The following is a 24,621-nucleotide window of genomic DNA, read 5'->3' on the forward strand; positions in this document are numbered from 1 at the left end:
TTTTTCTTGCATACCTGTTTTAGCCACTGATCATATCATTGAGAAATAACCAAAGAAACAGAAAATGAGCGCAGAGCAGTGACAAGCATATCTTCTTCCAGAATATTTGGTTTACTCCTTCATAGCGACGCTATGCTTTCAACACCTCAGAAGCTACTAGACCACCATTACAAAGAAGGCATTTGAAATGTAACAATTGAAAAAAATAGCGTACATAAAATGTACGTTGGAGCACTGTGGTTGCTGTGATGCTTTCCTGGAATAAGAGAAGGAAGACTGGTAGGCATTTATTTTTTTTTAGACTATTTTGCCTAGTCCATAAAAAATGCTAAATGATTGTCAACAGTGCAGTCATTCAATCTTCGTAATCTGTTTTCTCTCTGAGAAGTTTCAGGATTGCTTTCTCCAGTTAATTTCTGTGTGTAGTTATCACACATTTAGGTGAAACATTTGTGCAGATGAGGTCTTGCAAGGAGACAAAATAACCAGTAGCACTGACAAAAGTATCATAATACTGACTACCAGGCCCAGCTGAGCTCAGCAACCCTTTTCTCCACATACTCCTCATGTACATATGGCTCCAAGGGTCTTAGCCCCAAAGACACTGATGCTGTAAGACTCACATGCTCATAAGTACCTGGGTGCCTAGCTCTTGAGAATGTCGATGGGAGTTAGGCCCATAAATACCTTCTGAACATCCTGGAAAATGTTTTATTGGTGTAATGTAATTAATGGAAAACACAGCATTTTTAAAAGGCTTCCAGTTTTAAAAGGGCGAGAGAGACGAACAGTATCTTTCCCAGAATACAGAAGGGAAAAGACAGTAACGAGATTTAATTGGCGTCCCTGTGTTCCCTCGATCATTTGCAAGTTGAAGCGGCATATAACATTTGGAAATGAGCAGGCCAGGCTGCCCCAGGCTTTTTGACACTGGTTCATGCAAAACATACACTCAGCTACTAGTGCTGAAAAAATGTTTCTTTGTTATCACCTTACGTCAGATTCAAGTGGTATCACCCACGACTAACATGCAAGATTACAGAGGGGAGGGAAATTGAGTGCAGGTCACTTTCATGCTTCAACACAGCTTATATTCAAAGCAGTGTATTTCATTTTGCTAGTAGGGGAAACTCATACTGGCTGACACCACTTCCCCAGTAAAGTGATGTTAAGCCAAAGCAGAAAATTTCTACGCAGCCCTCTACAAAGCGAAGCAAATTGTGTGTCAGGGAAAGAACAAAGTTACATGGCAAAGTTACAAAGAGCAAAGTCAGCAAGTGAGAGAATAAAAAAACTCTTCTGTGAGGACCTGAGCTTGACCTACATAGATATGAGCTTGGACCTTTCAAGGAGTTGGGGCGCTGGTTTGGGGTGTTGTTTCATTATCCTTCTCCTGTTTTTGGGAAAACTGTTGAAACTGAGTATCTTGGGGATCTCTGTCTTCTGACCAGACTTGGTCCAGAATGAGCAACACATTCAGCAGTTGTAGGATGGTAGGAATGGGAGATGATGGGACAGATAGGTGGCATGATCCAAGCTCCCGTCCTTAGGAACCCTGGCAGAAAAATCCACACTATTGGAGGAGCTTGCTGGGATTACGCTTTGTGGCCACTCCAGCACATCTGAGCGGCATGACAAGGAAAAATAGATTCTCAGTCTAGCTGTGGACTGATGGAAAACAGATCAGCAGAATCCCTGCTCCGTTTTCAGGACCCTTTCCTTCTCAGTTTCATTTCCTTCCTGCCCCCTCCCCTGCTACTTCACACGTTACCCTTGGTCTTAGCTCTTTACCCTCTGCATGCATGAGCTATTTCCACTCGAGACAGTTACTTCCAAACAGAGATGTGTAGAGCAGAAGCATCGCTGCCAGAACTGACCCCTGCAGTGGAGCCACCTCTGCCAAAGAGCCTGGTTGTAGCAGCGGGCCTGCCTCAGCGCTCGGGTTCTGTCTGCGTTTCCCCATGTTCGTGCTGAACCCAGCAGCCCCACCACAAACACCCCCACCGCCTAAGTGCTGCTACTCCAAGGGCTATGCCAGCACCCGGCTAGCTGAAGCGGTTACCCCAGCGGCTGTTCCTGCACAGCCACCGCTACCCGGGAAGGAGAACGGAGGGCGCTGGTGGGAGTGCCGGGCGGCGGTGCCGCTCACCCCCCTCTCACACACACCACCCCGGGCGGGCTTCAGGCGGCCGAGGCAGGTGCGAGCCCGCCTCCCCCTCAGGGTTTCTGGCTCCAGGGGCCTGGCGGGGCGGGGGAGCGCGGCCTGCCCGAGGGCGGCGGCCTGCCCTGGAGCAGCGGGGAGAGGGGGCAGGGAGCCGCCACCCGGAGCCGCGGGGGCAGCCCGCAGGCCCGGGTCGGCCGCCAGTAGCGACTCAGGCCCGACAACCGGCGGCGGCCGGTAACGCGAGACACGCCCCGCCCCCGTGGTGACGTGCGGCTCCTTTCCCGCCCCGCGGCGCCCGGCCGGCCCCGGCACGTGGGGGGCGTGACGAGGGGCACACCTCCTCCCCCTTCCTACCAATCAGCTCCGCGGGAAGGCGTGGCGCCGCTGTGGGGGGTGCCGCAGCCCCAGCCAATGGGGCGGGACGGGGCGGGGCCGAGACGGGGATGATGGCGGCGGCGGCGGCGTGGGTCTGCTGGCGGGCTGGGCTGCGCCTGCGGAGGCGGAGACTGTGAGTGACGCGAGCGGCGGGCGCGGGGGGCGGGATCAGCGGACCCCCGGCACCGCCCCTCCCTCCCTGCTGGGAGTCGCGCTCGGGGGGTCTCCCGTGCTCCCCCCGGCCGGGGCGGTAGGGGCCGGGCGGCGGGTCCCCGGCGCAGGCCGGGGCGGGGGGGGCCGGGCAGCCCCGCAGCCGGAGCTGCTGGGGCCGCGGCGCCGCGTCGAGGCAGACCTGGTGTGGGCCCGGCGGGCGACGAGCCGGGGCTGGGGCGCCTGCAGGGGAGGAGCGGTGGTTCCCTTGCTCTGCCGCTCCTTTGCCCGCCTCGGTCGCGTAGCAGCCGGGGGAACAGCCTTTCTCTCCCGCCCTCAGGCAGCCGCCGGCCCTGTCTGTGCCTGCGGCGCGGGGCACCGGTCACAGGCCGCGCTCGGGCACGGGGCACGTGGGAGCAGAAATGAAGTTTCTTCCCGTCACGCAGCGCTGCCCGGCTGCTGGCCCTGGCACAGCCCCGACGGGGCAACGCGCTGGGCGCCCCCGGCCCCGGCCTGGCGGCCCACACGGCCGCTGCGCCCACCGCCCGCGGCGTGAAACCCGGGGGGGCTGGGCCCGCAGCGGGGCGCCCCTCTTCAGAGAATACCGTGCTGAGAAACCACCCGAGGTGGAGCTGGGCACAGCGGGGCGTCAGCGGCCCCCGTCCCGGGCGTGGGGAGGCCCTTGTGGTCCGGGGCCCCGCGGCCGCGGGAGGGCTGTGTGGGCCGAGCTCAGCGGGCGCTTCCCCGCCAGGGGCCGCGGGGGGCGGGGGGTGCTGCTGTGGAGCCAGAGAGGCCGCCGCGCAGGTGGAGACTACGGAATCTGGGGCATCCAAGCGGTCGGAGACCAGAGCAGGATGAGGCATGAGGAGTCCTGTCTCACCTTTGAGCTGGGCAGCCATGGAACTGTCTGGAGCGGGGAGAGAAAATACAGGGATGACTTCAAATTTGGCAATTGATGCACGTGTTGGCTGGATTTAATTAGCAGCTCCCTGCTTTTTAGCAGGAGTTGGCAGGTGCTGCTGGGTCTGGACCCTGATGCCTGGGTCCCACAGCACTGGTTGCCATGCTGTCAGGCTGGGACCCTAATTACCGCAGGTACCTCCAATGCGGCACAGCTGCCTCTCCAGCTGCCACCATCCCCTGTTCACACGGATGTTGCTGCCCCTGTGAAGCCACTGTGCAATGCTTCCATGAGAATGTGGATGGAGTGTTTGCATCATTGGCAGGCAGGCAAAACCTGTGGAACAGAGCTGGTTTTGCTTACTTGTGATGTTCCAGAGCTTTTTGGGCTTTCCTTGTCTGCAAAAGATTGTCTTGTTGGATGAAGTTTTAAAAAGACTCCTTCCAGCTGTTTTTAATAACAAATGCGGCATTTCTTTCTGTTCTTGTTGTCAAGAGCTTCAAATGTGCTCTTAAAGACAATGTTTTCATAGTCAATTATTTACTGCAGCTCTTGCTGACAGATCTTTGTGAAGCATTCTTGCATTGCTTGGTGATTACACTGTAAGAGCACACATAAGCGTGATCACCTGTTTGCTCTCAGCTAGCCGAGTGCATGTCTGCTTCACCCCTCTACAAGGGTTTTTTACATGTATTTATTTAAGTAGCTTATTCCACATGCCTGTACTAAATCACTCAAAAGTGGCTTCGTTAAACTCTCATCTTGGTGGAGCGCTGCAGTATATGGAATATACCGTGTGGGCACGGAGAGTGTGTCATGCCAAAGGTGCAGATACACCAGCATGCCTGCAAGGACCAAAGGAGCCCAAGAAGAGTAATAACCCCGTGTCAGACCTTTTTCAGGGACTGTGCCTATGTCAACTAAAATTTCTGGTGTTTGGAGCATCTTCTCTCATCTCAACTGCCAGGAATCCACCGCTGTTCTGTCTTGCGCTTCACACTCCACTTTTGTATCTACCTTGCGCATCAGTGATCATGTTGTTTTTCATGGATTGGACACTGGAGGGTGCTGATGCAATGGGAGCTGAAATTGTTCCAGCAAATTAAAGGGTTCCCCTTTGTTAGTTGTGAAATAGTTTTATTCTTTGTTGCAACGTTTAGATGGAAAGACATGAATCGTGGTCCTTGCCAGTAGCTGATCCTGCTCGGTGTGTGTAGAGCTATAACCAAGAATATCAATAAAGTGTTAAGTCTGTGAGGGATTTCTTTTCTGAACCTCTTATCAAAAAAATCACTCATTTTATGTTCTACACGTTTTTAAGTGTGTCTTTTGAGGTTATGGCCTCGGGGTGAAATTTATTTGAAAGTGTGACTTTCTAGTGATAAAACCACTTTATCTGGCAGAACTGTCATGCCATATCTGCAGAATGTGCTTTTCTACAAAGTCACTTTGGTTCACCTAAACTGATGATGTCATGTTGCTGGCAAGGTGACAACCTGATAGCAGCTCACGTTAGGGAGGGAGGGGACACCTTGAACATTGCTAATCAAGTCTCTGGTATTGCCGTATTTTCTTTTGGGGGTGGGCCTGATGGAGCCTCAGTTTACCTTGCAACCACTGTCACTGGGCCACACATGAGGGAGCATGTAGGATGGGGCTTTTTGTCAGCCATCGCTGCTAGGTCAAGTGAAGCATGTTTTTGTGCAGGTTAAAGTTACATTGGGAGGTCTTATGCCAAAAGAGGTATTACCTGTCTGTGCTGCTCCAGCCTTCTGCTGAACTGGGTCTCCACTTTCCTCTGCCCTTGGCAGAAATACACAGGGCTGACATAAGCTCCCCGTTGTGCACTCTGGCAACTCCATACTCGGCATTAAGGACTGTGAAACTACTGCCTGAGCCAGTTCTCATCCTGGCAGCAGCAGAGGTATGATGCTGGCTAATTAATGCTAATGAGAAGCAGGGTGCAAAGCTGAGCATGTTCAGCTAATCACCACTGGCACCCCAACTAGTCTGCTTAAAGCTGACACGGTTCTGGAGAGTCCTGCCCAGTCCTCTTAGTGGACCCGTTTGCCAAATGAAAGCCGGTGTTCATAAAATGTGTGAGCAAAACGGAATGGGTACAAATGCATTTTCCTTAGAAGTCTTTCCCATTTGGTACAAGTGGCAAATGTATTACTCCTCTGTCTCGTTCCCCTTTGCAAATGAATTGGGCTGTCCCCTCCTGGAAAACGTTGTTACCTTGCTGTATTATATTGGTCAGGTTTTGTTCTCTCCCAGGTGTTGCAGTTTGCTAACATACAGCTGGTTTAATTTTTCTTTCTTTTAAAAATATGCATTTTTCTCTGAATTCCTCCTTGAACTGAAGATGTGTATGAGCACAGAGAAGGAGCCTGTGGATCAAGGAAACCACAATCCCCTGCTGTCCTGTTCTGGTACCGGTTGAGACCTGTTGTTCATTTTGCAAATAGATGCACAGCCACTTTCACAGAAAAGTTGCTCGGCTGTTTATCAGAAGCAGCAGAAACATATCCAGCTGAAAGTTTACAGCTCTTTTGCAAACAGAATTTTAGTAGCTTACCAGAATAGGGTTGTAAGGGGATGTAAGCAGAAAAGCTTTTTAAACTCACTGTAATAAAGAGTAGTACTGAAGACAGTCTGCTTAAGAGGAGATAATGTAGTCTAAGCACACAAAAAAAGATCTGGTTGACAGTGTATTCATCTTGTTTACCAGCTTTTAGGAGAAGACCGCTTCTTCCATTGCACTTTCATGCTTAGGAGCAGGGATCCAGGGTACGCCTTCTGGCATAGTTTCAAGAACCAACATGCTGGCTGCGGTGCCAAAAGGATTTGCAGTTGTGCATTTTATGTAGGTGGTGTCCTAATTTGTCCCAGGAGACCTTTCTCCAGGCGAGAGGGTTTACCAACCTTCCACCAACCCTACTTGATCAGGTTGACTTTAAATGCCACCAGTGGCAGGACGCTATCCTGAGGCTCGATGCCAACCCTGCTTTGTGGCCCTGGGTGGGGAAGGAGGGCGTATGTTCCCTTGGGGGGATGCTTGGTGCCTTCCAGCATTGAGCCTTCCTATGCTTGTGCAGTATCTCTTGGCCACTCAGGTCTGGGTGAGTGGGGTCTCTGGGGTTTTCATGCCTTTTGGGGAGACCAGGCTGCTGTACTTGAAGTCTCTTAAGAGTCATTCTGGCAGGTAAAAGCCCCTTGATGCTAACAGCTTTGTAGGGTTTTTGCTGACGAACCCCAGGGTGGTATTTTCTCTGTCCTCTGCTCATCAGGTGGGCTCCTGGTGGTGGTCTCTCCTGGACCCCTTTCTTGCCTCTCTGAGCCTTCTTGTTTGGGAAGGGGGCATAGTCTGTTCACCTTTATTTTGCCAGCAGAGCTGTGCATGGAGGTGTTTCTCTGGCCGCTGCCCTTTTCACGCTTCCCTCTCCTGTCCCGCGAGGCTGCGCAGCACAGCAGGTCTGCAGAACTTTGACTGCAAGTGGGTCTGGAGGTCAGCTGCATGGTTACTGAGCCCCTGGGTGTTCAACAAGTCCCCTTCACCATTTTTCCCTTATTTTCATGTTGGTGCTATATTTACCTCTCAAGTCTCCCTGTGCCCTTTAAATCTTGTAGTATCATTGGTGTAAATAGGATTTGCCTGTCCCTGTGAAAGAGGCATCGCTGCGGCTGCCTGCCTGGCCTTCTCCAGCCCTTTGTGGGCCAGGGTTGACCAGTTGTCACGGGCTGAGCAGCCAAACCTGCTTTCTTCTCTGCTGTTTTAATTAAAAATGGTTGGCATCAGGGGCTCTGCAGCGATGAAAGGGAAATGATGAAACTGAAGAATTTGGGGCATAAAGTCGATCTCTAAATTTTAATGTACTCATTGCACTTAAACAGTTGATACATTTTATTATTGAGCTTTCAGGTGACCTAATTTCCCTTAGTACTGTACATTTAGCTTTATACATCTGCACCTAATTTGTAAAAAAGGACTTAATGAGAAACTTCAAACAGTTTAAATGTCAATTACAAAGAAAGCGAGGTTTTAAAGTTCCAGTAATCTGTCCATATTGGTCATCGAAACATGATCCCAGGTGGACGTTAATTCAAGACAGATGGCATTCCAAAGGCACAATTACAAAGAGCTTATATATTTTCAACACTAACAAGCTGTCACGCTATGTTGTAGCTACACTTCCAATACTGTATAACCACAATTGCTGCTTTATCTGCTGTAGACTCTGTAGTAAAGGGGTTTGATTCCCCACTCTTGATATTGTCAGTGGGATTTTGAGGCGGAGTGAACTGGAGAGCGGGGTTAGTTAGCATGAATATCTTTCATTCACTCGATCTGTTGGGGGTGGGGGGTGTTTGGTTTTTTTGTTTTAAGTTGGTGAAATGCTCTTCAAAGAAAGGAGGGGAAATGCTGAATATGGGCATAACAAGACTGGTTCATTGCAGATATATTTCTATTTCCTGGCAACATTAATTAACTTCAGTTTTATCAGCTGCTGGGCGATAACTATGATGATTTATTAAAACCCCCAACATCCTGGATGTTTTCAGTTAAAAAGTTATCTGAAAGCCTTTGCAGTAACACACATGTTACTTGGAAGACTGAAATCCAAGGGATTGATGGTGACTTGACTTGCAGTGGTGTAAATGGCCAGCAGCTCTGCTGCAGCCAGGCAGGAGTGCTACACCCTATGCAGAAGGCGGTTTTAATTATTTTTAGGTTTCTGAAAGTATTCCTAGGCCCAGAGGCAGAGGCGGTGGGGTTGGACAAAGCAGGGTCAAGGTAGGACTTCCATTAGACGGAAGCATCAACACATGCTGTAGTTGATCTAGTTGAAGATGTCCCCGCTTATCACAGCGGGCTTGGACTAGATGACCTTTAAAGGTCCCTTCCAACCCAAGCCATTCTATGATTCCGTGCAGTAGGTGGCAAGGTTTGTTGTAGAAGGACAATGCTTGGTACCTAGTTAGTCATTGAGGTGGGCGATGATCTGTGTAACTGAACAATGAAAGACAATTGGGCATTATTTCCACTGATTTTATTTTTTTGTTTCTTGAAACCAGGTCACAAAAAAGCAAGACTTGCACAGCTATGACTAGACAGTGTTTTAATAGGCTTTAAAAATTCTGTGCTGTTAGGAGCAAGATTAGTAATGCTCCCCAGGAAGGTTTTTAAGCTCCTATGGGCGTGTGTATCCTCTGAAGAGGTACTGAGAATGAAGAGCTTGTATTTCTGCTAATTTATCTACCTTTCACTGGAAAGTAGAGAAGAAAGCAGAAAGGCTAAGATGCTTCATCCTTGGAAGGCAGGAATTAAACGGTGAGGTTATGCTCTTTAATTTTTGTTTTTCATTAATGAACACTGTAAATGTGTGGGTTTTGAAAGCGTCTTACTCTGCTCCCTTTTTGGAGGCAATACAAGTGCTATTTGAAATACGTAGCTCGCCAACAAGCGAATTGGACTCCTGAGCCACTCTTGAAACAAAATGCCAATTTTACCTACAGTTTTACTAGGTTTCCTGGTTTATGCAGTGGCATTTGAATGGCCTCTAGTAATTGTTTTTAGCGGGGGAAAAAAAATTCAAACAAAAATGAAAAACACAACCTGAAGCTCATTAGCACTGTATTTAGCATGCCATGAATCATTAAATCTTTATATAAATGTAAAAGTGATTTGTAACAAACAAAATCCTTTATTTTTTTGGAAAGACTTTCTTTAGAATTTTTGTTTGGACTGCTGAGGTACCGTATGTTTTCCAAACAGTGGATGTTATTACCAGAATAGCAGAGGAACCAATTCATGTTTTAATTAAATATTACACATAATTCTTGAGTGTCAGATATACTTGGTGTAAGTAAATAAAATTAGGTGGAAAACAAAAGACAATAAATAAATGCTTAGATAGGGGTTTTTAACCTAAATTTTTTAACCTAAATTTGATGCTAGTGTGTGTTGCTCTCAAGTGGTTTCCCCTTGGATTTTCCCAGTGCTTATAGGGGTAACATACTGCAGTCTTTTTATTTAGATCAGGCTTCGCTTTGAGAGTTAACTAATTGTTCAAGCCCAAGTGGGAAACTTTCTTGCACCTGGAAAATTAGGAGAGCAAAAGATGTCCGCATCCTTTCCCTGGTGGTTCTTCACCTGTGAATTTGAACTGCAGCGGTAATAAAAGTTTTGTGGACCTCATTTTATGTGAGATCATTAAGCGACAGGAGAATTCAGGACTAGCTGCCCTTCATAATTCAGGACACTGAAAGGTGCCATTTATAAGCTCAAAGTGCCTGCAGGAAGGCAAAACAGGCTTGTAAAACCCGTACTCCAAACCCTGAAAGGGAACCGGTTTGTACTGTGGGTTGCAGCCTTGGAGTGGCAAAATTGCAAAGGTGGTGGGGACTGGGTTTTAAAAAAAAATGGAAAAACACCTGCCTCTCATAATTAATGTAATAACCTGGGTTTTCATGCTTCTTGTGTTGATATCTTTTGTCCAAAAAAAACCTAAAAACATCCCGGACAATGATCCTGGTAAAAACCTTATCAATTGTACTGCCCAGCTGTTGGGCTTATCATCTTTCCTACTATAGCCCAGAGTTTTACTGAGCCGCTCATTTGGCTATAAAATAAGTTTCTCCTGACTTCTTAATAATATTTTGCAACCGGTGACCTTTGTCCGTTATGTGGGCCAGATATTTTGTCTGGATTGCTCTTGCCTCCTTACTGCTTGAAAAGGAGTAAGCAGCATGCACAACACTTGAAATGAAGAGAGGTCTTCAACAAAGTGGGTGATATGCCAGCACACCCAGACTTCCTAAAACTGTTATGGCTCTAAAGAGGCAACGTAATTTGTTAAATTCACAATATGCTGCAGCTTTATGGGCCTAGAAAGCCTGAAAAGCACTAAAGTGGCAGCCCAAGGAGACGTTCAGTCCAGTGTTCGTTCTTGGAGCTGGTATGGCTTTCTTTACATGCTCCCCTGTTACTCCTCAAATGAGAGTTGGAGCAATCGTTTTTAAGTTTATGACCAAAACGTAGCAATTGCTACCTGGAAGTGAGGCATCCCTATCTGTAATTTTAAGAGGCTGGCACTTAACTCTTCTAGTCCAGCCAACCTAAGCCACCTATTCACAGCCTCATTAATGGCCTGTGACTGAAGTTACTTGGGTGCCAATTTGCACCAGCAGAGCCTAAATTCCATTGAAGACAAAAGCCGACTGCATGTCAGATTGGCCTGTGGCGCCTTTGTTTTATTAATCTGTATTAGTTCAATACCTGTGTGTTTATGCACACCGATTTCGGCAGCAATGGGCTATATGGTGTGGTAGCCGGACTGTCGTCCCTCTGTATGCCGATCACATAGGAGCCAGAGAAGCAGTTGCACTTCAGGGGTGTATTAGTGGCATTGCATTTTCTGATGCTGCTTTTGTTGCCTAGATTGACGTGCTCGGGGCCCCAAACATTACACTGAGTTTAGTATGACCCCAGGGCCTTTGCAGAGTCGACTGCAGGACTCAAACCTTTATATCCACTATTAAAAGGCAGTTATGTGACTGTTTATGTTAGAGCCAGGTGCTTTGTTGCCTGTGGACATGCTGTTACTTGACAAAAAAAAAAATTTTCCCCTTTATGGTCAAAATGTGATAAACATACTTACCTGAGTACCTTACTGTTCACAAATGGTCTGGCTGCCTTCAGCAGCCACTTGGATTTCTGCGGGAGGACGGGAGTCAGGGTTTTCTAGCTCTCTGTAGGGATGTGTCCATGGCAGCATTCCTGTTACTTCTATATTTTCTTTGTGAAGGACATACAATTTCTAGTCATTAGTATATTTTTAATGCCATTTTTTTTGTGGTATTTATCATTTAAGTTCTCTAATTTGTAGTGTATTTCTAGCTTTGGAAGGTTTGTTAATTTAGGCTTTATATATGAATGCATGCTTTGTAGGCTTATCGCATTAAACATTCACTTATTTTTTTGTTAAATCTGTAGCAATACTAAAGCACTGAAGGTGCTTTGGATTGGGCCAGTACCAAATACTGACTTCAGCATACTGGAAGTATAAAACCTGTTTTTGAGAAGTTGATAGATGTGAAAACCATTTAACAGTTGGGTTTTTTCCTTTCCTGTTAAAACTAAGGTACTGAGGAAACCTTCCTACTGCTACATGCTGCAATATGTCAGAAACACCGTTATGTTATAGTTGCATCATTATCTAAAGGAAAAATTGAGTGTGGGTTTGAAGTCGACAAGTGATGAAAGTAGCCCTGAGGTTGTCAATTAGAAAGCCAAGGCCTGGAATTGATAAGTTAATGGCCAGTTCCCTTTGCACCCCCTCGCTTTGCTGCCTGCTCCTGCCTCGCCCCGCAGCAGCTTTAAAACCGCTTGGAACATAAAGAAAAGGCTCCTGTTGCTTTGTGTCCCAAAATTTATCTCGCTGTTATGATTCACTTAAATTCTTGGCTGGTTGCAAAGTTCTTAGTATGGACAGGTAGTTAAACAAGGAGGAATGAGATGCAGCAGGTAGAAAATACAATCTCAAAACTATGTCTCCTTTTTGTCTTTTTTTTTTTTTAATTTATCTGTTTATTTTTTGTTTAAATGTTGAACCATTAACACTGTTGATTCAGACCATCCTTCTGCAGTACACACAGTGAATTTAGCAGCAGTGCATAATGTAACTCTACCGTATGTTTGCAGGTTTTAAAACCTGAAATTTAATGACAGCCAGTTGGAACCCATGTGTTCCTCTTAAAGGTGGAGGGCAACACGTGCAGTTTTTCCTGAAGGGAGATACTGGTTACTAAAGTTTATGATATAATGTAATATAATACATAGTGTTTCTATTTCACTTGGGCAGGAGGGAACTAACATGTTGCCGTTTCTCTGAAGGAACACATGGGTTTAGATGAACAGGTAAATTATGGAAGATAACAAACAGGATTTATTCAGATCTTAATTGTTCTTGGTGTGCTGTGCTGAGAAAGCAGTAGCAACCTTATGAAAAGAGCTTTATGGTATTAGCAGTAGAATATAATTCAAACAAGCTTCATGCAAAGATGTAATTAATCTTCAGTTTTTGAAAACTTTATGTACAGTGTGAGTTTTTGGGGCTTGTAAAAGGTTGCAGATGGGCACTCCCTCTGTAGCCTGCGATGCTCTGCTCGTGGCACAGCTGCTTCAATGACAGTGGAAATTTAAGATTTTTTTTCCAAATAGACCTGTCTCAACCTAGAGTAGATGATTAATAATCACAAGCATGAGAATGCAGTTTAATTTCTAAGCACATTCAGGTTTTTACCTTTCTGGTGATTTCACTGTAACCAGCAAACATCTGTCGAATAATAAAAAAATTGCAGTTGCTACTTACCTGCCACAACGAGATGAAACAGGGAGCTCTGAGCATGGACTGCTGCTCTGGAGTCCCTCTCTTCTCCAGCCAGATTTCAAAACATGAAGTAAATCATCTTACTCTAGCTTAATTCACAGGAAAAGACATTGTATTAAACAAGCATTGGACGATGTGCTCTCCACTTAATGTGCTAGGTTTGCCCAAGACTCACATGGCAGAGCTTTTTCAGTGCTTCACCAGAAGCTCAGTGCAGAAGAGGTAGTACGTGATTTTCCAAAAGCATGTGTTAATTCTGTGCCATTCTTTGACTGACTGCTTGAGATAGCTGTCTCATAATACCCATAAATAATGAAAAACTGTAATGACATTTTTAATGAGAGGTTTTATTTTCTTACGCAGCGTGACTTTGGTGTTTCTATAGGGTAACCTCCAGTGGTGGCCTGCTGCAAGAGAGGTTATCTCAGGGATGAAGTAAGAACACTGTATCTAGTTTAGCCTGAACTATCCAAGTATCACACCTACCAGAAAGCCTAATTCTGGGGTTTCCTTCTAAGTTGGTCCTTTCCTTGGATTGCAGGTTTGTCTTTGCAGGAATCTTCTGTGGTTGTTTTTTGAATGAGGTTCCGAAAGTTAATGGCGTTCAACCATCAAAACTTGTCTTCCAGAGGGATAGTCATCTCTCTCAGGACTTCTCTTCTCTTAACCTTTTTTATATGCTTTTATATACCCATCGGTCCACCAGAGCTTTTGTGCAAGGTACATTCACGTGCCGTATGGAAGCCACTCAGCCAGAGTTTGGTGGAGCCAGCCACTGTTCCATAAAAGGCAGACTGATGCCAGAAATCTCCCATTTCTTTCAGCAGGTTGCTGCAGGATGTTGGTCTCTGCTCTTCTGGGGTCCGTCCCCCCACTTTTTGTTGTTGGTTAACTGCATTTTCTCACCCGTGGTACTCTTTCAGTGTGAGAGTCCTCCCACCATGTGTTTCTTCACTTTTGTCATGCCTTAAGTACATCTGCATTTTTCAGTATGGATGAACATTTGACTTGTGGGCTGTCTGCTCACCAGCTTGCACTAGTTACTTCCATACTTCCACAGCACACAAAGCACAAGGGTGCTAAACAGTGCCCATCTTGGGGTGAAGGCTGTGGTGCTCTACAGAGGGGATGCAGGTTGAATTGGTCTTTTTCCTGCTTTCTCTACCTAAGAAGAGCCTCATTTTAAGAGGAAAAGTTTCTTTGTTCCCAGCTAAGCTGGGTCCACATAAACTCTTCAGCTGTCTAGAAGTTTGGTGGCATTGGATCGCTTCTGTCTGAAGGTATAAAACCCTAGTGCTGGAGCTTTTGATGCTATAGAGCTTTCTAACGCTAAAAATCGAAGGGGTTCCTTTCCACTCACAAACTTTTCTGACAAATTCTGCCTGAGCAGTGCTCTTTCCTACCCACATGAGCATTCTCAAGCCCGAAGCTCCTGCTCCACTTCATTTTCATCTGTACTCAGAGAAATGTTGGATAGAAGTGAAAATTTCTTACCAAAAGTGGTGTGACATTTCCTAATGTTTTCATTCCAATGTGGAGTTTTAAAATAGGGAAAAGCTTGTCTAAATTCAGTAACTTGGAACAGATAAAACCCTATCTTATACACTAGGGAAGAAAAAAAAAAAGGAAACCCCAGTGCTTGCACAAAGGCACATTCAGAGTGAGAAAGCTGACTTGGCATTTCTAGATTTTTAACTTCTAAAATAAAATTAAAGACCACTGTTGTCTTTATGCAGTCAATATAGATTTTCTTTGAGTATATCTGAAATGATACGGAGTTCAGTTAAGCTAACTTTCTCTTCAAGGTCAGTATCATCATCTAAGAAGAGCTCTGCACCAATGTTCCTGAACAAGGTAAACCAGAAAATGGATACGCTACTGAAGGGCTGCATTTCTCTGGGTAGCTGTGGGGGTTTTTTATCAGCTTCTTAGACCACTTTTGCCTGGAAAATGATCTATTAACCTTGAAACGCTACCAACGAAGGGCAGAAGCTAAAAAAGGAAAAATGAAGACGTGATGGTTTAAGTTTGTTATTGTAATCCTGAGTGTATGAAATCACATATTCACTATGCAATGGTCACATCATGGCAAAATTAAATAGTTTTGAACCAAATGTAAACTTGTTGGAGGAAACCAGCAATAGTTTGGACCTTTCTGGTACTGTAGACCTCAAAGGTGTTTGGAGGCCTTCACTTCAGAGACTTGAAATATTCACCTCCTTGATTCATCTGTTGCAATGCATGACAGGGTCTGCTGTGTGGAGAGGGATGGCTGCAGGATGCCTTCACTCTGCAACCATGAAGGGATTTAGTTCAGAAGGGAAAGACATTGAATATTTTTAACACTTTTTACACTTCCAGTTTCTTTTTCAGACCACTTTAAGCCTGTACTAAAACTGATAAAAATATTTATTTTCTGGCATTTTTATATAACATGTGTGAGATGTAGGTCTTGCTGCTTTCAGCCACTAGTAATGGTAATGCTGGCACATCCCTCCACTGAAAAAAAAAAACAAAAAAACAACAAAACAACAAACCGGAACTAAACAATAAGCAGAAAGCTGAACACTGAGTCAATGAAATAGTAGAAACTTAGTGCTCAGAAATAAATAACAAAGTTTTCAAAATCTATGCTGAGTGTATTTCTCCCTGAAAATACATCTATTAAAATTATGCCAAAGCCCAAGCTTACTGTTATCTGCCTAAATCATTAAAAATAACAAACCAAATAGAAACAATGCTTCCAGGTTGTGGGTCAGACCATTCAACTGATGAAAGTTGCCTAAACTCTGGAGACCCAAAGTGTTTGAAGTACTGAATTGGCTTTTGAGATCAGTAGTCTCTTCTCCAAGTACCAAGAGAATATTTTCTTCAATATATTCAATTAGCTCAGTTAAATGACTAATTTATTCAAACTTGACCAATTGGGAGTTGAAAGAAGCAGAAAAGCTTGTTCTTCTCTACCAATCTGTGAATAAAAGCTAATTATGAGAGGATTAGATTTGCTAATACTACAATATTGAAGGATATTATGACCAAATACAAGATTGGTGCTAATTCTAGCTAAGACAGAGTTATTTTAATAGATCAATTTTTAAATCAAAACAATTTTCTTTAGAAATCTAGCCTCTTTAAGACTGTGCTGTGCAACTGATAAACTGTCTTGCTACATTTTAAGTTGCATTCCAGTTTCCATCCAAAGAAATGTAAATCATAAGTAAACACAAAGGAATTAGCTAGTCAATAAGGATTGTGCCATACGTGATTTCCTAACAAAAACAGTAAAATTAATCTGAAAAAATGTATAATGAGATATAGAAAAGCTTAAATATATATCAGTGGAGCTACTCTGTCCTTCTGGCTAGCAATAAGAAGTGCCAAATTTAGTGTAAAAGCTATATTTAGTTACAAAGCAACATACTTTAGTGGTTACAAACTGAGAATTAACCTTTTTCCAAGAAAATAACTAAAATGTTTAAATGGGAAAACAAGATTCAAACATTATTTAACTCAAGGTTTTCCTTTTGGTGGTTCAACTTGTTATTTTAAAATAAGTGTCTTAAAAGACTTCATCCTGCTGAAAGTAATCAATAACTGAGGTACCTACAAGGGAACATAAACTAAGTGCAAACTTGATGTAAGGATCCAGAAATTCAGCCAAGAATGTGATGTCAAGAAAATGTGAGGATAAAATTTTCAGTCCTGTCCATAAACATTTGGTATATGGGGCACCCGACAATGTGAAAACAAAAGGAAATTTAATTACCTCTTCTGCTGATAGGGTCATGAAAAAAAACCATTGTTTTGGGTACCACCAGAACGAGATACGGAGGGCAGGATGGAGAGTGTCTCCGCCATTGTGCCTTTGCTACAAAGATGCCAAGTCCTGCTGCTGTTGGCCCTGGGAGTCTCAGACTTCGAGACAGACACCGTCATGGTTCCTCTCCAACTGCGGGTCACATCAGAAGCTGTCCCTATAAATGCTAATTCATAACTTTTCATCAGATTGCTTTGAAAAAAACAGTGCTGACTATTTGTAAGATCGATTTGACAGTGGTTAGGCTGCCTGGTTTTTTTAGATCTGTTCCCCCACAAGCAGAGTTTGTGAACAGTGCTGAGCTTCCGAGAGGTGGTCGTTCTCCAGTAGCTTACTTGACAGCATGGCTGGCTGGCTCTTCCTCACCTCCTAGCTGGGATGAACGACTGGGGCAATAGACAAGCGCTTGGTGCAGTGCTGCCAGATCAATAAGCACATCTCTGGGTGCTCCAGTGCTGTGCTGTCTGAACACCTGCTGCAATGTGCCTGGCTTGACCTTGCTGCGTAGCTTCTTTAGGTTTTAACCTCTCTTGTACATGGGTTCCTCATTGTCAGGTGGTCCATAAGCCAGCTGTGTAACTCAGAAGTAGCCTACTAGTAAGTAGAAAAGGAGTTTATGGCTGGAAATTTTGCTGGGTATGATGGTCTGTTTCCCCAGCTCCCCCTTTTCCCAGGGTTAATTCCCAAGGCAGCCCTGTGTGGTTTGTCTATATGTCCTGAGCCTCCTGCTAATCACTTCTTTCCTTGATGAGCCCAGAAGAGGATTTTCTTAACTGGCCACCCAGCCTCCTGCCCAGTGCCAGAGGCATGGGGATGTAGCAATGAGGGGTGCGTAACTGATGGAAACCCTAGAGGATGGCATCCACCTCCCCAAAACTATTAACATGAACAGCCTCTGTTCCTCTCTGTGTGATCTGCTGTCTCCCTCATCGGGCTCTGGGTTCCGTGACCCTGGCTTGGGCGTCCACCGTGACAGCAATGAGGCTCTATATGTTTGTTGAACTATAACAGTCAGTGTAAAGGATGCTGAGATAAAGGATAAAGGCTGTGTGTTACCTGCCCTGTGTGCCTGCCTGGGGTCCAGATTTTTAAATATGCTATTTCTTTGTAGTCCTTTTCAAATAAAAATCCAGGTTTTGTCATCCCTCCCTTGCGTGCATCCACGTGAAAGATTAGCACAGTATATAGGTTTTTCCAGACTGATTTTCAGGACACCTTGGACCTTTTTTTTTTTTTCTGTGATGTTTCTAAAACTGGCAGAAGGAGAACTTTTTTTTTTTTAGCCTGCATACGCTGCAAGGAGTATTTTAAAATAATCCCTTTTTTTTAATCTTTAAGCGTGTTTAATGCTTGTATAAGGTGCCAGATTTTAATTACAGTTGGCATTTATAAGCGTGGTGCTGGCAATGGCAACCATATTGCTGAAAAAAGGCATAAATTTTGACACTGGCAATATGGGAACCCAGCATACGAGACTGTAAACCTCATTGCTTTCTGTTTTAATATACTAGTTTAAGGGAAGAACTTTTAATGGTTAATATTTAACTAGAACATTTAGGGTTTGATATAAAGTTGTTCTCATTTCAAGCTATTTAGTAATTTAGGGCCTATCAATGATCGGCTTAGGTAATAACTTTCTATTAAACAGCCTTTAAATACGCATGCTTAAAATAGGGAAAATAAGATGCTTCATTACAAGAAATGAGGTTGGCATCTACCAGGTTTTCCATTAAGTTCCAGGTCACAGACAAATAAAGGAAGTATGTTAGGAAAAAAAACCTTTTTAAAAATAATTAGGGAGATGTCTGTTTTGTTCACCAGATGGAAAATCAGTAGTTGTGGGTGGTCTGTGCTGGATGGGGCATCTCACAATTGGCAGAACTATGCCTTTAACTTTTAAAGTCCTGGGACAAAATGTGAAAGTAATTGACTGTTCAGAATGCTCTCTCTCTGGATACGTAGCATGCTTTTAAAACCAAGATTTAGTGAGTTTCTGACTTTTTTTTTTTTTTCCCCCCCTAAGAATGTCAAGCTGTTGTGTCTAGTATTAGGCCAATTGGGTGTATTTTGGGGAGCTGTTTAGTGGGGCTGTTGTCTTTTGTGCTTGTGCCTGTGTGTGCCTGAACTTACATGTGCACGACTGAAATGCCACAGCTTTACAATTCTCCATTAGCATATTGTGCACATGATTTTCATAACACTGTCAGTATTTGCCGTGTTCACTGTGTAACTGTTGGTTAACATAATCTGTTTCTTTCCTCTAGTACATCCTGTTTTAAGGGATTTAAATCTATCCATTTGTCAACATGCTAAAAAAACAAAAATTGCAACCTTATTTTCACAAACAAGAAGAAAATTCCTGTTTTAAAATAATTCAGGCCTTTGCAAAAGTATTAAAAATCTGTAGTAGTCTTTTTTTAAAAAAATCCAAATAAATAAAATGTGTACATGTGTATAGTACATGTACACGTATGCATATTAAATTTATGAATTTGTTAGGATCTTCTTGGTGCAGTTTCTAACTTTGCTCGCTGTTTCAGAACTGATACTTTCTAATTGCCAGATTTGAGAAAACAGTACTTTGATTGTGGAAAATGGGTTAGAAAATCCTTTAATTCACATTAAGAATAACAGATTTTATTATCTGAACAGCAATAAGAATGTGTGCTGTTCTGCCTCTGAAAGGATGAGGCAGAACCCATTTATGGCATAGGAGGCAATTGCTTTATATTTACCTTACTTTACGGACAATTTTTTTGCAGTTATCTATATGAATGGTCACAGACAATTGTATGCTGTGTTATATCTATATTGTAGCTTGCGTTAAACCAATCCTCACACTTACTGTGTAGAAGCAATCTTGAAGATAAGTGAGGCACTCAACTTAGTGCCTTCTTTGTAAAATCCCTTTTGCTATGCATGACATGTACTCTGTATCTTTTTCCTTGCAGTAAAATATAAAGCTTTTTTCTTTCCATGAATCTCCTTCCAAGAAAACACATACAGCCTAATAACACTCACCTTGAGAACCATGCATTGCCTCCACTACAAAGCCATGTTGTCATTGAAAAGATAATTATGATATGGTTTAATGTTCTTGTCAACCCTGAAACACTGTCCCCAAAGAGTGTTATTCTGATGAAGAGAGTTGAATGTAGCTAAGAAAACATACATATAGCCATGCAGTTCTCTGATAAAAGACAGATTTTTAATACAATATGCGCTTTCTGATAAGAATTATATGTTTCCTAAGGTGTTAGTTCAGAGCTGCACCTTCCTCCAGATTTCACTATGAAAAATACATAATTTTTGCTTGGATTTATTACTTTGCTTTCTTCCTTGCCCCACCCCCACCCCAATTATATTTATAGACTTTAAACCTATACAAGGACATAAACTTTAAATCTATACAAGGATTAATTGTATATTAAAATATTAATTAAAATGCTTTTAATGTGCTTTGAGGCGCAGACTTCAAATGAGTAAAAAAGCCCAAACTGGAACACAAATGGTTCTTCCCAGGCAACAAACACTCTTGGCTGTTGATATACTGTAATTTTCTGCTTTACTTAGTAAAAACAGCAATTACTTATTTGTTCCATATCTCCCCCCCCAGCACAGATGCTACTCAGTCTGTCCATTTTCTGAGCACTGAGCAGGCTGCGTGCGTTCGCGTGGATGCGCGTGCATGCGTTTTAATGCGACCCAAGTCAAGTTTTCCCTTTGCACACTGTACTGTTAACAGCATTTATTTGCCACTGCTGCTGGTTTACCACCAGCCCAAGACAATGGTGTGCTGGAAGCGGCTGTGGCTGTAAATATCTCGCTTATCAGTCTCTCCTGCCGATGACAAATGTTTCCAAGTGCAGCTTTGCGAAGCACGGAGCTGACCTCACAAACCAGTGCGAGTACAGATAAAAAACCGGACAGTCACAGCAGTTAAGATTGTAGCCTGGTCAAACAAATTTTTAACATCTTTTTTTGCTGTATTATCTTTCATGGAGGTCTGGTGGTTGTGAACAAGTGTCTGGTGGTGCTAAAAGCTACATAGTCTGAAGCAAAAAGCATTCAAGACAAATTAAATCACAGGCAGACTGCAGGCAATGCAAAAATTCCCCTTGGCTTCAGGCCATCTGGGATTTCCCCCTTGAGTTTCAAAGCCCGGCTAAAGGCTGGTAAGGAAGAAAAATGTTGTCTGCCACACCACAAAAAGTACATATGACCAAAAAAACCACCCTGAAAAGGTAAGGACAACATAACTCGGTGCTCATACAGCGAGTGTGAGACTGTTAGTATGCATGGAATTGCATGGCTCAGCACAATGCAACCTGACTGCTGAATCAGGTGCTTGGGATCTTGAATGTAATACCCAAGTACTTTGAAGAGCTACTGCTCAAATGAGGAACGTGAGCAAATACGTTAACCAATCAAAAGGCATTTTATTAAGTATTTAATTAGTATAATTCTGGAGAGGTAGTAGAAAAGAAGAACAATACCTGGCAAAAGTGTTAATATTTCAATCTTTGTTACAGTCATTAGCAATCCATTTGCTTCCTCTGAAGTCAATGGGATTATTTTATTTCTCCTTTGAGAAGGAATTACAAAAGCCTTAAATAAGTATTGCAAATAATCTCTCTGGAGAAATTTTTCATTGCAAAAACTTCCACAACAGGCAAGTGTTAAAATGTTTCTGGTGCTGCATGGTTTTAAAATATCCTTGAGGTTTTTCCCCTCAGGTTTATATATTCAAGCCAGATAGGCAACCTTCAAAGAATAAGCAAGTGGTTCTGGCAAAAACTAACATTTTACAGTCATGTAAAGTATGTTTTGGTTCCCCCACCATTTTCCTTTTGTTTTGTGGAAGGAAAACATAGCCTAAAAATGCAAAATCTTAATTAATGAACATAGATGCTAAGTGGCATGAAAAGAAATGAAAAATGCTGGTTTCCCATTGCCCCTTCTTTTCGTATCTATTGATTTCTTACTACAAACTTTATTTTTAGGGTTTGTTTTCTTTTAATAAGAGCTGCTGTGTTCCTACTTAATATTTCTATGCAACTCCACAACTAACATTTTGATGGATGTTTCTTGACTTAAATCTTGAGTTTAGGGTGGTTTGGTTTTTTTCCTAAACTACTTATTTTCTTTTTTGAACAAATAACTCATTATGGGATTAAATATATGACAAAATCATATAGGACTTTCCCAACAGATGAATATACATTAGTTTTGCAATTATATTTCCTAATTTATTTTGGACTATATAAAAAAAAATTATTTTAACTGTGATGATGTCCCATATAAAACCATTGCTACATTAGATGCTGCTATGATCACAGCTAAGGCTCAGTGATCTCTCTTTGGCAGACAGGTATTTTTGCTGTTGCACATCCGCACAAATTGCCCTCTCTGAGAAAGACTGTGGAGCGATACTTCCAGACAGCCCATTTTGTGCAGTCCTCCTCCTGCTGCCCAGAGGCATGCTTGCCAAGGCAACTGTTCCTGCTCCACTCTCTAACATATCCTTAATATTCCACTCTCCTTTTCCATGTAACTTTGCAGATAAGGAATTGTTAAGCTCTAAATACTCTCAGTGTTTGTTTAAAACCAACTTGATTTTTAACACCTAGTATTTTTGAATGCACTTGATCTCCAGCTTTCACATCCAAATGTTGAGGCAGAGAAACTGCATGGAAGGCTGCATTTTTGCATGTTGATAACCAAATCTTGTTTAAATGAGTAAGTACTCTCTTTGACCCCATTTCCTCTGGAAGTTCCCATTGGTTGCATATTATTGCTGTGAGATGTAGACTGATTCACTACTATTTTCTTGCCTTTTACAAGACTGGAGTAAAATTTTGCTGAAGTTCTCTTTTGATAATTTATTTTTAGTATTATCATTATTATTGTTATAATAATAATAATAATAACCTTGTTTTCTTTTATGATACTGGCATTAATTCAGCCTCTGTATCTCCTTGCACAATACATTCCTGTAAGTCTTTTCTCATAAGGGGAGACTGCAAAGACATGCAACAGCTCGAGAAGCCGCATTAAGGCTGGAAAGCAAAATATTCAGGAGTTAAGAAATGTCAGAATTAAGATAGCTGATTCAGTCTAAGTTCAGCCTCCTTATATGTTTGCATGATAGCGTAGTCTTTTAATTTCAGTATCATACATGGGTTTTTCCACAGGATCCCTGTCTCAGTGAACAGGATGGACGATGCTGAGTTAATGAGCAGTTATTCAATATTTTGTTTTCTCCTAATTTTTCAATGTGTAGCCCTAGGCCTTATTTACTGCACACTATTGAAACCCTGCTGTGAAGACAGAATTGTTAATTTCCTCATGAGCTTTTCTATGGCACTTATTGCTATAAATATCTGAATGCTTAACAAACATTAATTAATTTATCTTCAGAAAACTCTCACAATTAAAAGGGCTGGTATTACTACTGTTTTACAAATAGGAAGCTGAGAGTCATGAACGTCCCATAAGTTTGGGTGCTCAGTTGTCAGCTTACAATTAAGGAGGTAGAGAACTGTGTTTCAGCATTCAATTTTGAGACACCTTGCAATCAGAGCAGAAAAGTAGATCAATAGGCTTTCTCTACTCTTTTAGAAGAGCTAGTGAGAAGAGCTGTGCAGGGAGCACTAATACCATTTATTGCACTAATAGCTGTTATGTGGGAAAAAAAACCCAGAAGCCTTGGGCATGTAAATCCTCTTCACCTGCACTCCTTTACTTTTGACTGTGTGAGTAATTTTAATTCAGTGCCAAGTAGAAACTTTTAAAGAGACCCACAGAGCATCATGGCTGTGACTTCGCCACACTTGAGAAGAGCTGGAAATACTTGAAGATACAGTGAGCAAGGAATCACCTAAATGTAGACACGGGGAAATACTGCTGAATAGCATTCCTTAAATCACAGCCTTTTCATAGATTTGGTATTCTTATTGTGGGTTACAGGAAAATCCTTTCTTCCACTCAAGATTCAGAGCTCTTAGCCCTTTATTCGAGTCACTTACCCAAGCTCTTGCTACCAAAAACGTTCTGGAATTTGATTTAATGAGGTAGGACCCTTCCAGAAGAGTACAGAAACAAAAATGTTGACAGGAGTGTCCTCTTTAGAAATTGCTCTGTGATAAGAAGCAATGGCATCACTTTGTTCTTATTTTTGAGAAGACTCAAGCCTATATTGCCAAAACACTGCTTTAATAATGATGAGTTAAACTATTACTTTCTAGATGAGTAGGTAGAAGTGCTCACTTGGTAGTGGGTGGACCCAGTTCCTGTCCTTGCTCCAGTTAGTTAACCAAGTAATTGGTATTAATCAAGTATTGGTTAAAGTAAGAAAGTAGGTTTTAGATGAGTCTTCATAGACTGGTCTCAAAGGTCATGCTTGGGCATGCTCCCTCGGATCCAGGGAATATATAACTGTGTGTCAACAAGCACTCTTCTGCAGTGTGTCCCCAGGTAAGGGCAAGACCTTAAAAAAACTTAAAGTGAACACACAAACAAAAAACCTCTCCGGTTCCTATGGACAATAATCTTCCTTATCCAGTCATGACTCAGGTCTGTCCCATAAAACATCTCTGCGGGAATATATTACTGAAGACAGTTTCATAAGCTGTGTACCCTGAGGGCTGAATGTGGATTACACAGGAACATCAACTTGGCTGTTTCCTACCTTTCTGCTAGTTTGCCTTGCAGTAGTATTTTAATGTGATTTTCGTAGATTAAGGGGACATTTTAGCCTGAAATAATACTGGACCCCATGCGGTTTGTCAGCATGGCTTGTGAGCTGGGGAGCACCAAGCCG

General features: G+C 43.1%; 1 protein-coding gene across 2 annotated transcripts in view; it reads left to right on the top strand.

Moving 5' to 3' along the window:
* Positions 1 to 2,601: 2,601 nt before the first annotated feature.
* The window catches only part of CLYBL (citramalyl-CoA lyase), a 174,326-nt gene continuing 152,306 nt past the window's right edge, over positions 2,602 to 24,621 (top strand). For both annotated transcript variants that reach the window (XM_040584455.1, XM_040584456.1), the window contains exon 1: positions 2,602 to 2,672. In XM_040584455.1, coding sequence (XP_040440389.1) covers positions 2,608 to 2,672 — 65 coding nt within the window. In that variant the 5' untranslated portion in view covers positions 2,602 to 2,607. The remainder of the gene's footprint in view (positions 2,673 to 24,621) is intronic.

The sequence above is a fragment of the Falco naumanni genome, chromosome 2 (genome assembly GCF_017639655.2).
Source record: "Falco naumanni isolate bFalNau1 chromosome 2, bFalNau1.pat, whole genome shotgun sequence".
In the NCBI taxonomy this organism is placed as follows: Eukaryota; Metazoa; Chordata; class Aves; order Falconiformes; family Falconidae; genus Falco; species Falco naumanni.